The 14,428-nt window shown below is 46.0% G+C and overlaps 1 protein-coding gene across 1 annotated transcript in view; it reads right to left on the bottom strand.

Moving 5' to 3' along the window:
* Nucleotides 1–14,428, bottom strand: part of LOC135546720 (tyrosine-protein kinase receptor UFO) — a 100,283-nt gene that overhangs the window by 4,720 nt on the left and 81,135 nt on the right. The window contains exons 15-18 of the mRNA XM_064975355.1: nt 11,077–11,198; nt 4,011–4,120; nt 3,239–3,398; nt 561–697 (exon numbers count right to left, since the gene is read on the bottom strand). Coding sequence (XP_064831427.1) covers nt 561–697; nt 3,239–3,398; nt 4,011–4,120; nt 11,077–11,198 — 529 coding nt within the window. The remainder of the gene's footprint in view (nt 1–560; nt 698–3,238; nt 3,399–4,010; nt 4,121–11,076; nt 11,199–14,428) is intronic.

The following is a 14,428-nucleotide window of genomic DNA, read 5'->3' as shown; positions in this document are numbered from 1 at the left end:
GTTATTTACAGTATATTGACCCAGGTCTGTTGTTATTTACAGTCTATTGACCCAGGTCTGTTGTTATTTACAGTATATTGACCCAGGTCTGTTGTTATTTACAGTATATTGACCCAGGTCTGTTGTTATTTACAGTATATTGACCCAGGTCTGTTGTTATTTACAGTCTATTGACCCAGGTCTGTTGTTATTTACAGTATATTGACCCAGGTCTGTTGTTATTTACAGTATATTGACCCAGGTCTGTTGTTATTTACAGTCTATTGACCCAGGTCTGTTGTTATTTACAGTCTATTGACCCAGGTCTGTTGTTATTTACAGTCTATTGACCCAGGTCTGTTGTTATTTACAGTATATTGACCCAGGTCTGTTGTTATTTACAGTCTATTGACCCAGGTCTGTTGTTATTTACAGTATATTGACCCAGGTCTGTTGTTATTTACAGTCTATTGACCCAGGTCTGTTGTTATTTACAGTCTATTGACCCAGGTCTGTTGTTATTTACAGTATATTGACCCAGGTCTGTTGTAAGAAGAGAAACCGAGTGTAGATTCACTCACATGCTGTCCAGACAGTCTGGAGGCTGTTTGAGACGGTTTCCTTGTCTCAGGTAGTCATATATCTCACTGTTCTCCACACCTGGGTACGGAGTCTGGCCGCGCGATGCTATCTCCCACATGGTCACACCAAATGACCACTGAGAGAGAGGGAGAGAGGGGGAGGGAGGGAGGGAGGGAGAGAGAGAGAGGGGACGTGAGGTAGGGAGGGAAATGAGGGAGGAATGGATGGAGAGCGAGGAAGGGAGGTAGGGAGAGAGAGGAGGGTGTGAGAGAGGGTCAGAGAGAGGAGAGAGTGAGAGAGAGAGGGTCAGAGAGAGGGAGAGAGGGTCAGAGAGAGGAGAGAGCGGGGGTCAGAGGAGAGAAGGGAGAGAGGGTCAGAGAGAGGAGAGAGCGGGGGTCGGAGGAGAGAAGGGAGAGAGGGTCAGAGAGAGGAGAGAGGGTCAGAGAGAGGAAGAGAGGGTCAGAGAGAGGAGAGAGGGAGAGAGGGTCAGAGAGAGGAGAGAGGGAGAGGGGAGAGAGTGAGAGAGGGTGGGAGAGAGAGAGGGTCAGGGAAAATAGGAAGTGAGAGGAGAGAGTGAGAGAGAGGAGAGAGTGTCAGAGAGAGGAGAGAGTGAGAGAGGAGAGAGTGTCAGAGAGAGGAGCGAGAGAGAGCGAGTCAGAGAGAGGAGAGAGAGGGGGTCAGAGGAGAGAAGGGAGAGAGGGTCAGAGAGAGGAGAGAGAGGGGGTCAGAGGAGCCTCAGTCTCACACATTACACAAACACAAATCCACAAAACAGCAGCTATGCCTGTGACCAAATCAAAGCATTAAAACACTGACATGTTCGCCTAAGCCTAATTCCTCTCATAGACAACACACCAAAGAAGTTAGGCTTTATAGGAGGGGAATTAACTGGTGCTGAGAAAAAATACATTTGTATGCACACACATGCACACCACTACGTGCACACCACTATGAGCACACCCCTATATACACACCCCTATATGTACACCCCTATATACAAACTACTATATACACACCCCTATATACAATATACACACCACTATGAGCACACCCCTATATACACACCCCTATATACACACCCCTATATACACACCCCTATATACACACCACTATATACACACCACTACATACACACCACACCACTACATACACACCCCTATATACACACCACTATATACACACCACTATATACACACCACACCACTACATACACACCCCTATATACACACCACTATATACACACCACTATATACACACCACTATATACACACCACTATATACACACCCCTATATACACACCACTACATACACACCACTATATACACACCACTATATACACACCCCTATATACACACCCCTATATACACACCACTATATACACACCGCTATATACAGACCACTATATACACACCACTATATACACACCACACCATTACATACACACCCCTATATACACACCACTATATACACACCACTATATACACACCACACCACTACATACACACCCCTATATACACACCACTATATACACACCACACCATTACATACACACCCCTATATACACACCACTATATACACACCACTATATACACACCACACCACTACATACACACCCCTATATACACACCCCTATATACACACCACTATATACACACCCCTATATACACACCACTATATACACACCACTATATACACACCACACCACTACATACACACCCCTATATACACACCACTATATACACACCACTATATACACACCCCTATATACACACCCCTATATACACACCACTATATACACACCGCTATATACAGACCACTATATACACACCACTATATACACACCACACCATTACATACACACCCCTATATACACACCACTATATACACACCACTATATACACACCACACCACTACATACACACCCCTATATACACACCACTATATACACACCACACCATTACATACACACCCCTATATACACACCACTATATACACACCACTATATACACACCACACCACTACATACACACCCCTATATACACACCCCTATATACACACCACTATATACACACCCCTATATACACACCACTATATACACACCACTATATACACACCACACCACTACATACACACCCCTATATACACACCACTATATACACACCACTATATACACACCACACCCCTATATACACACCCCTATATACACACCACTATATACACACCACTAAATACACACCACTATATACACACCCCTATATACACACCCCTATATACACACCACTATATACACACCCCTATATACACACCACTATATACACACCACTACATACACACCACACCACTACATACACACCCCTATATACACACCACTATATACACACCACTATATACACACCACACCACTACATACACACCCCTATATACACACCACTATATACACACCACTATATACACACCCCTATATACACACCACTATATACACACCACTATATACACACCACACCATTACATACACACCCCTATATACACACCACTATATACACACCACCACATACACACCACTATATACACACCACTATATACATTATACACACACACACCACTATAAACACACCACTACATACACACCACTACACACACACCACTATATACACACCACTACATGCATTAGACTCACCACATCGCTCTTGGTGGTGTAGACGCGGTCTGCCAGGCTCTCGATGGCGATCCATTTGACGGGCATCTTAGAGATGCGGCCCTGGCGGTAGTAGTCTCCGTTATATATCTTCTTAGAAAGGCCGAAGTCAGCAACACACACATTCATGTTCTCATTCAGCCTGGAATACACACAGAGAGATACATGGGTTCAGCCTGGAATACACACAGAGAGAGCTGGGTTCAGCCTGGAACACACACAGAGAGAGACATGGGTTCAGCCTGGAACACACACACAGAGAGACATGGGTTCAGCCTGGAATACACACAGAGAGAGACATGGGTTCAGCCTGGAACACAGAGAGAGAGAGAGAGAGAGAGAGAGAGACAGAGAGAGAGCTGGGTTCAGCCTGGAACACAGAGAGAGAGAGAGAGAGAGAGAGAGAGAGTGAGAGAGCTGGGTTCAGCCTGGAACAGAGAGAGAGAGAGAGAGAGAGAGAGAGAGAGAGAGAGAGAGAGAGAGAGAGAGAGAGAGAGAGATTGGTTCAGCCTGGAACACAGAGAGAGAGAGGGAGAGAGAGCAAGAGAGAGAGACAGAGAGAGTGAGAGAGCTGGGTTCAGCCTGGAACAGAGAGAGAGAGCAAGAGAGAGAGATGGGTTCAGCCTGGAACACAGAGAGAGAGAGAAGGCAACAATATTTAAAAAAAGAGAGTGATAGTGAAAGAGAGATAGAAACAGAGAAACCTAGCCTAGCGATAGCGATACTGATAGGTAGCAACAGTGCTGGTTATTACATGCAGTTCCTTGCAGCCAGGTCTCTGTGGATGAAGTTGTTTCTGCTGAGATACTCCATCCCCTTGGCGATATCCACCATGAACTTCACCAGCATCTGAGACGGCAGGTACTGCAGGATGATAGAGAGGGAGACAGGTGGTATTACAGCGTACCACTGTCAGGGTTCAGGAGGGTAATTAACAGCAGATACTGAGAGAGACAGAGAGAGAGAGAGAGAGAGAGATCGACAGAGAGTCAATGAGACAGAGAGACAGAGAGAGAGAGAGACAATGAGACAGAGAGAGAGATCGACAGAGTCAATGAGACAGAGAGAGACAATGAGACAGAAAGAGACAGAGAGAGAGAGATCGACAGAGAGTCAATGAGACAGAGAGACAATGAGACAGAGAGAGAGAGATCGACAGAGTCAATGAGACAGAGAGAGAGAGATCGACAGAGAGACAATGAGAGAGAGAGAGATCGACAGAGACAGAGAGAGACAAAGACACAGAGAGAGAGAGATCGACAGAGAGTCAATGAGACAGAGAGAGAGATCGACAGAGAGACAGAGAGAGACAAAGACAGAGAGAGAGAGATTGACAGAGAGAGACAAAGACAGAGAGACAGAGAGAGATCGACAGAGAGACAGAGATCGACAGAGAGTCAATGAGACAGAGAGAGAGAGATCGACAGAGAGACAGAGAGAGACAGACAGAGAGAGAGAGATTGACAGAGAGAGACAAAGACAGAGAGACAGAGAGAGATCGACAAAGAGACAAAGACAGAGAGACAGAGAGAGAGAGATCGACAGAGAGTCAATGAGACAGAGAGAGAGATCGACAGAGAGACAGAGAGAGACAAAGACAGAGAGAGATTGACAGAGAGAGACAAAGAGAGAGAGAGAGATCAACAGAGAGAGACAAAGACAGAGAGAGAGAGAGAGAGACAGAGAGATAGAGAGAGACAGAGAGAGATCGACAGAGTGAGACAAAGACAGAGACAGAGAGATCGACAGAGAGAGACAAAGAGACAGAGAGACAGAGAGAGACAGAGAGAGATAGAGAGAGATTATTTGTACTGGAGGACAACAAAGAGAGACAAGGATTATTCAAATGTTTTACTGCCAGGGTTCAATTGTGCTACAGGTAGAAATACTAAGAAAAGACCTGCCAGGATCCCTTAATGTCAGAGATACATGGCTGTTCTACACAACATATTTATATTTCTATCTGAAGGTTTCACAGAAAAAATTGACATCGACATTGACACGTTAGTCATTTAGCAGACAGTCTAATCCACAGAGACTTACAGTTCATGCATTCATCTTTAAGATAACTCGGTGAGACAGCCACATGTCACACACAATCAGTCACGTTTTCCCTCCATAAAGAAGATATCAGACACGTCAGTGGGAAAAGACTAGTGCAACTACTATTGATTTAGGAAGGGACGGCCCTTGAGACCGGAGGTGTCAGAACCGAGTGCTCAGGTTGGGGTGTAGGGTTTGAGCATAGCCTGTAGGGTTTGAGCATAGCCTGTAGGGTTTGAGCATAGCCTGTAGGGTTTGAGCATAGCCTGTAGGGTTTGAGCATAGCCTGTAGGGTTTGAGCATAGCCTGTAGGGTTTGAGCATAGCCTGTAGGGTTTGAGCATAGCCTGTAGGGTTTGAGCATAGCCTGTAGGGTTTGAGCATAGCCTGAAGGGTTTGAGCATAGCCTGTAGGGTTTGAGCATAGCCTGTAGGGTTTGAGCATAGCCTGTAGGGTTTGAGCCTAGCCTGTAGGGTTTGAGCATAGCCTGAAGGGTTTGAGCATAGCCTGTAGGGTTTGAGCATAGCCTGTAGGGTTTGAGCATAGCCTGTAGGGTTTGAGCATAGCCTGAAGGGTTTGAGCATAGCCTGTAGGGTTTGAGCATAGCCTGTAGGGTTTGAGCATAGCCTGTAGGGTTTGAGCATAGCCTGAAGGGTTTGAGCATAGCCTGTAGGGTTTGAGCATAGCCTGAAGGGTTTGAGCATAGCCTGTAGGGTTTTATCATAGCCTGTAGGGTTTGAGCATAGCCTGAAGGGTTTGAGCATAGCCTGTAGGGTTTGAGCATAGCCTGTAGGGTTTGAGCATAGCCTGAAGGGTTTGAGCATAGCCTGTAGGGTTTGAGCATAGCCTGTAGGGTTTGAGCATAGCCTGAAGGGTTTGAGCATAGCCTGAAGGGTTTGAGCATAGCCTGTAGGGTTTGAGCATAGCCTGAAGGGTTTGAGCATAGCCTGAAGGGTTTTAGCATAGCCTGTAGGGTTTGAGCATAGCCTGTAGGGTTTGAGCATAGCCTGTAGGGTTTGAGCATAGCCTGTGGTGTTTGAGCATAGCCTGTGGTGTTTGAGCATAGCCTGAAGGGTTTGAGCATAGCCTGAATGGTTTGAGCATAGCCTGAAGGGTTTTAGCATAGCCTGTAGGGTTTGAGCATAGCCTGAAGGGTTTGAGCATAGCCTGTGGTGTTTGAGCATAGCCTGTGGTGTTTGAGCATAGCCTGTGCGGTTTGAGCATAGCCTGTAGGGTTTGAGCATAGCCTGAAGGGTTTGAGCATAGCCTGTAGGGTTTGAGCATAGCCTGTGGTGTTTGAGCATAGCCTGTGGTGTTTGAGCATAGCCTGTGGTGTTTTAGCATAGCCTGTAGGGTTTGAGGATAGCCTGTGGTGTTTGAGCATAGCCTGTAGGGATTGAGCATAGCCTGAAGGGTTTGAGCATAGCCTGTTGTAAAGTGGCTGTTCCACTGATGTCAGAAGGTGAATTCACCAATTTGTAAGTCGCTCTGGATAAGAGCGTCTGCTAAATGACTTAAATGTAAATGTAATGTCTGTAGGGTTTGAGCATAGCCTGAAGGGTTTGAGCCTAGCCTGTAGGGTTTGAGCATAGCCTGTAGGGTTTGAGCATAGCCTGAAGGGTTTGAGCATAGCCTGTAGGGTTTGAGCATAGCCTGAAGGGTTTGAGCATAGCCTGAAGGGTTTGAGCATAGCCTGTAGGGTTTGAGCATAGCCTGTAGGGTTTGAGCATAGCCTGTAGGGTTTGAGCATAGCCTGAAGGGTTTGAGCATAGCCTGTAGGGTTTGAGCATAGCCTGTAGGGTTTGAGCATAGCCTGTAGGGTTTGAGCATAGCCTGTAGGGTTTGAGCATAGCCTGAAGGGTTTGAGCATAGCCTGTAGGGTTTGAGCATAGCCTGTAGGGTTTGAGCATAGCCTGAAGGGTTTGAGCATAGCCTGAAGGGTTTGAGCATAGCCTGTAGGGTTTGAGCATAGCCTGAAGGGTTTGAGCCTAGCCTGTAGGGTTTGAGCATAGCCTGTAGGGTTTGAGCATAGCCTGTAGGGTTTGAGCATAGCCTGTAGGGTTTGAGCATAGCCTGAAGGGTTTGAGCATAGCCTGTAGGGTTTGAGCATAGCCTGTAGGGTTTGAGCATAGCCTGAAGGGTTTGAGCATAGCCTGTAGGGTTTGAGCATAGCCTGAAGGGTTTGAGCATAGCCTGAAGGGTTTGAGCATAGCCTGTAGGGTTTGAGCATAGCCTGTAGGGTTTGAGCATAGCCTGAAGGGTTTGAGCATAGCCTGTAGGGTTTGAGCATAGCCTGTAGGGTTTGAGCATAGCCTGAAGGGTTTGAGCATAGCCTGTAGGGTTTGAGAATAGCCTGTAGGGTTTGAGCATAGCCTGAAGGGTTTGAGCATAGCCTGTAGGGTTTGAGCATAGCCTGTAGGGCATAGCCTGTAGGGTTTGAGCATAGCCTGTAGGGTTTGAGCATAGCCTGTAGGGTTTGAGCATAGCCTGAAGGGTTTGAGCATAGCCTGAAGGGTTTGAGCATAGCCTGTAGGGTTTGAGCATAGCCTGTAGGGCATAGCCTGTAGGGTTTGAGCATAGCCTGTAGTGTTTGAGCATAGCCTGTAGGGTTTGAGCATAGCCTGTAGTGTTTGAGCATAGCCTGTAGGGTTTGAGCATAGCCTGTAGGGTTTGAGCATAGCCTGTAGGGTTTGAGCATAGCCTGTAGGGTTTGAGCATAGCCTGAAGGGTTTGAGCATAGCCTGAAGGGTTTGAGCATAGCCTGTAGGGTTTGAGCATAGCCTGTAGGGTTTGAGCATAGCCTGAAGGGTTTGAGCATAGCCTGAAGGGTTTGAGCATAGCCTGTAGGGTTTGAGCCTAGCCTGGAGGGTTTGAGCATAGCCTGTAGGGTTTGAGCATAGCATGAAGGGTTTGAGCCTAGCCTGTAGGGTTTGAGCATAGCCTGGAGGGTTTGAGCATAGCCTGAAGGGTTTGAGCATAGCCTGAAGGGTTTGAGCCTAGCCTGTAGGTTTGAGCATAGCCTGTAGGTTTGAGCATACCCTGTAGGGTTTGAGCATAGCCTGAAGGGTTTGAGCCTAGCCTGTAGGTTTGAGCATAGCCTGTAGGTTTGAGCATAGCCTGTTGTAAAGTGGCTGTTCCACTGATGTCAGAAGGTGAATTCACCAATTTGTAAGTCGCTCTGGATAAGAGCGTCTGCTAAATGACTTAAATGTAAATGTAATGTCTGTAGGGTTTGAGCATAGCCTGTAGGGTTTGAGCATAGCCTGTAGGGTTTGAGCATAGCCTGTAGGGTTTGAGCATAGCCTGTAGGGTTTGAGCATAGCCTGTAGGGTTTGAGCATAGCCTGTAGGGTTTGAGCATAGCCTGACGATAGGCGGGGGCAGTTCTGCAAAGCCATCCCCACATAAAGGGTAGACCTGCATGTTTGTTTTCAGTACACTAGAGGGCGACATACTCCTCTGTCTGACAGAGACTCTTATGTTTCCAGGACTGAACCATGTGACATAGAGATTATATTATATATATATATTATATTTATATTAGTGGAATAGTCTGTTCCCCCCATAGCAGGCATAGTGGTATAGTCTGTTCCCCCCATAGCAGACAGAGTGGTATAGTCTGTTCCCCACATAGCAGACAGAGTGGTATAGTCTGTTCCCCCCATAGCAGACAGAGTGGCATAGTCTGTTCCCCCCATATCAGACAGAGTGGTATAGTCTGTTCCCCCATAGCAGACAGAGTGGTATAGTCTGTTCCCCCCATAGCAGACAGAGTGGTATAGTCCGTTCCCCCCATTACAGACATAGTGGTATAGTCTGTTCCCCCCATAGCAGACAGAGTGGTATAGTCTGTTCCCCCCATAGCAGACAGAGTGGCATAGTCTGTTCCCCCCATAGCAGACAGAGTGGTATAGTCTGTTCCCCCATAGCAGACAGAGTGGTATAGTCTGTTCCCCCATAGCAGACAGAGTGGTATAGTCCGTTCCCCCCATTACAGACATAGTGGTATAGTCTGTTCCCCCCATAGCAGACAGAGTGGTATAGTCTGTTCCCCCCATAGCAGACAGAGTGGCATAGTCTGTTCCCCCCATAGCAGACAGAGTGGTATAGTCTGTTCCCCCATAGCAGACAGAGTGGTATAGTCTGTTCCCCCCATAGCAGACAGAGTGGTATAGTCTGTTCCCCCATAGCAGACAGAGTGGCATAGTCTGTTCCCCCATAGCAGACAGAGTGGTATAGTCTGTTCTCCCCATAGCAGACAGAGTGGTATAGTCTGTTCCCCCCATAGCACACAGAGTGGTATAGTCTGTTCTCCCCATAGCAGACAGAGTGGTATAGTCTGTTCCCCCATAGCAGACAGAGTGGTATAGTCTGTTCCCCCCATAGCAGACAGAGTGGTATAGTCTGTTCCCCCATAGCAGACAGAGTGGTATAGTCTGTTCCCCCATAGCAGACAGAGTGGTATAGTCTGTTCCCCCATAGCAGACAGAGTGGTATAGTCTGTTCTCCAGAGTGGTATAGTCTGTTCTCCCCATAGCAGATAGAGTGGTATAGTCTGTTCCCCCCATAGCAGACAGAGTGGTATAGTCTGTTCCCCCCATAGCAGACAGAGTGGTATAGTCTGTTCCCCCCATAGCAGACAGAGTGGTATAGTCTGTTCCCCCATAGCAGACAGAGTGGTATAGTCTGTTCCCCCATAGCAGACAGAGTGGTATAGTCTGTTCCCCCCATAGCAGACAGAGTGGTATAGTCTGTTCCCCCCATAGCAGACAGAGTGGTATAGTCTGTTCCCCCCATAGCAGACAGAGTGGTATAGTCTGTTCCCCCATAGCAGACAGAGTGGTATAGTCTGTTCCCCCCATAGCAGACAGAGTGGTATAGTCTGTTCCCCCCATAGCAGACAGAGTGGTATAGTCTGTTCCCCCCATAGCAGACAGAGTGGTATAGTCTGTTCTCCCCATAGCAGACAGAGTGGCATAGTCTGTTCTCCCCATAGCAGACAGAGTGGTATAGTCTGTTCCCCCCATAGCAGACAGAGTGGTATAGTCTGTTCCCCCCATAGCAGACAGAGTGGTATAGTCTGTTCCCCCATAGCAGACAGAGTGGTATAGTCTGTTCCACCCATAGCAGACAGAGTGGTATAGTCTGTTCCCCCCATAGCAGACAGAGTGGTATAGTCGGTTCCCCCATAGCAGACAGAGTGGTATAGTCTGTTCCCCCATAGCAGACAGAGTGGTATAGTCTGTTCCCCCATAGCAGACAGAGTGGTATAGTCTGTTCCCCCCCATAGCAGACAGAGTGGTATAGTCTGTTCCCCCATAGCAGAGTGGTGCAGTCCACCCTAGTCCCAGAGGGAGGCTGGGATGTCAACTTCTACACTAGAGTGTTTTTGGACCATTTCCTAAATCCTGCAACATTTCAACATTTTCTAGGAACTCTAGTTTGGATAAGGCCCAGTGTTCCTCAACACTAGTCTGTGTGTCGTCTCTATCTTCCAAATGAACATGTCCTCCCTTAAGAAGAGCTGATAGTGAAGTTGATCAGTAAGAGATAGATCTCCTCCCCTGTGTGTGTGTGTGTGTGTGCGTGCGGTGTGTGTGTGTGCGTGCGGTGGGTGTGTGTGTGTGTGTGTGTGCGGTGTGTGTGTGTGTGTGTGTGTGTGTGTGTGCGTGCGTTGTGTGTGTGTGTGCGTGCGTGCGTGTGGTGTGTGTGTGCGTGCGTGTGTGTGTGTGTGTGTGTGTGTGCGTGTGCGTGTGCGTGTACGTGTGTGTGTGCTCACCACGGGGCAGTCTCCAAGGCGTGAGTAGAGCAGGTAGCTGTGTAGGTCTCCGTGTTTCATAAAGGGCAGGATGACCACAGGGGAGGGGTAACCTTCACTCTCTACTGTCTGTAGACACACACCTGGGACACACAGACAGACAGAGGGACAGTCACACTCTCTCCAGGGGCCACACACATACAGTGCATTTGGAAAGTATTCAGACCCCTTGACTTTTTACACATATTGTTACGTTACAGCCTTATTCTAAAATGTATTAAATCGTTGTTTTCCCTCATCAGTCTACACACAATACCCCATATTGACATCACAATACCCCATATTGACATCACAATACCCCTTAATGACATCACAATACCCCTTAATGACATCACAATACCCCATAATGACATCACAATACCCCTTAATGACATCACAATACCCCATAATGACATCACAATACCCCATAATGACATCGCAATACCCCTAAATGACATCACAATACCCCATATTGACATCACAATACCCCTTAATGGCATCACAATACCCCTTAATGACATCACAATACCCCATAATGACATCACAATACCCCTTAATGACATCACAATACCCCATAATGACATCACAATACCCCATAATGACATCACAATACCCCTAAATGACATCACAATACCCCATAATGACATCACAATACCCCATATTGACATCACAATACCCCTTAATGACATCACAATACCACTTAATGACATCACAATACCCCATAATGACATCACAATACCCCATAATGACATCACAATACCCCATAATGACATCACAATACCCCATAATGACATCACAATACCCCTTAATGACATCACAATACCCCATAATGACATCACAATACCCCATAATGACATCACAATACCCCATAATGACATCACAATACCCCATAATGACATCACAATACCCCATAATGACATCACAATACCCCATATTGACATCACAATACCCCTTAATGACATCACAATACCACTTAATGACATCACAATACCCCTTAATGACATCACAATACCCCATAATGACATCACAATACCCCATAATGACATCACAATACCCCTAAATGACATCACAATACCCCATAATGACATCACAATACCCCATATTGACATCACAATACCCCTTAATGACATCACAATACCACTTAATGACATCACAATACCCCATAATGACATCACAATACCCCATAATGACATCACAATACCCCATAATGACATCACAATACCCCATAATGACATCACAATACCCCTTAATGACATCACAATACCCCATAATGACATCACAATACCCCATAATGACATCACAATACCCCATAATGACATCACAATACCCCATAATGACATCACAATACCCCATAATGACATCACAATACCCCATATTGACATCACAATACCCCTTAATGACATCACAATACCACTTAATGACATCACAATACCCCATAATGACATCACAATACCCCATAATGACATCACAATACCCCATAATGACATCAAAATACCCCATAATGACATCACAATACCCCTTAATGACATCACAATACCCCATAATGACATCACAATACCCCATAATGACATCACAATACCCCATAATGACATCACAATACCCCATAATGACATCACAATACCCCATAATGACATCACAATACCCCATATTGACATCACAATACCCCTTAATGACATCACAATACCACTTAATGACATCACAATACCCCATAATGACATCACAATACCCCATAATGACATCACAATACCCCATAATGACATCACAATACCCCATATTGACATCACAATACCCCTTAATGACATCACAATACCACTTAATGACATCACAATACCCCACAATGACATCACAATGCCCCATAATGACATCACAATACCCCATAATGACATCACAATGCCCCATAATGACATCACAATACCCCATAATGACATCACAATACCCCATATTGACAAAGCAAAAAAAACGTTTTTTAGACATTTTTGCAAATGTAAAAGAAAGAAAACCTCAAATATCACATTTACATAAGTATTCAGACCCTTTACTCAGTACTTTGTTGAAGCACCTTAGGCAGTGATTACAGCTTTGACTCTTCTTGGGGTATGACGTTACAAGCTTGGCACACCTGTATTTGGGGAGTATCTCCCATTCTTCTCTGCAGATCCTCTCAAGCTCTGTCAGGTTGGATGGGGAGCGTCGCTGCACAGCTATTTTAAGGTCTCACCAGAGATGTTCGATTAGGTTCAAGTCTGGGCTCTGGCAGGGCCACTCAAGGACATTCAGAGACTTGTTCCAAAGCCACTGCTGCGTTGTCTTGGCTTTGTGCTTAGGGTTGTTGTCCTGTTGGAAGGTGAACCTTCACCCCCAGTCTCGGGTCCTGTGTGCTCTGGAGCAGGTTTTCATCAAGGATCTCTCTGTGCTTGGATCCGTTCATCTTTGCCTCGATCCTGACTGGTCTCCCAGTCCCTGAAAAACATCCCCACAACATGATGCTGCCACCACCATGCTTCACCGTAGAGATGGTGCCAGGTTTCCTCCAGACGTGATGCTTGGCATTCAGGCCAAAGTGTTCAATCTTGAGAATCTTGTTTCTCATGGTCTGAGAGTCCTTTAGGTGCTTTTCACTGAGGTGTGGCTTCCGTCTGGCCACTCTACCGTAAAGGCCTGATTGGTGGAGTGCTGCAGAGATGGTTGTCCTTCTGGAATGTTCTCCACGGAGGTCAGAGTGACCATCGGGTTCTTGGTCACCTCCATGATCAAGGCTCTTCTATCTGCCAGCTCTAGGAAGAGTCTTGGTGGTTCCAAACTTCTTCCATTTATGAACGATGGTGGCCACTGTGTTCTTGCAGACCTTCAATGCTGCAGAAGTGTTTTGGTGCCCTTCCCCAGATCTGTGCCTCGACACAATCCTGTCTCGGAGCTCTACGGATAATTCCTTCAACCTCATGGCTTGGGTTTTGCTCTGACATGCACTGTCAACTGTGAGACCTTATATAGACAGGTTGAGTACCTTTCCAAATCATGTTCAATCAATTGAATTTACCACGGGTGGACTCCAATCAAGTTGTAGGAACATTTCAAGGATGATCAATGGAAACAGGATGCAGCTGAGCTAAATTTAGATTCTCATAGCAAAGGGTCTGAATACTTATGTAAATAAGATATTTCTGGTTTTTTTTTACATCGAAATATCTAAATTTATACATTTGCAAAAAAATGTCTAAAAAACTGTTTTCACTTTGTCATTATGGGGTATTGTGATGTCATTATGGGGTATTGTGATGTCATTATGGGGTATTGTGATGTCATTATGGGGTATTGTGTGTATATTGATGAGGAA

Source organism: Oncorhynchus masou, chromosome 9, assembly GCF_036934945.1.
Source record: "Oncorhynchus masou masou isolate Uvic2021 chromosome 9, UVic_Omas_1.1, whole genome shotgun sequence".
In the NCBI taxonomy this organism is placed as follows: Eukaryota; Metazoa; Chordata; class Actinopteri; order Salmoniformes; family Salmonidae; genus Oncorhynchus; species Oncorhynchus masou.
The sequence above is the reverse complement of the archived record's forward strand: the minus strand, read 5'-3'. Positions and strand labels throughout refer to the sequence as shown.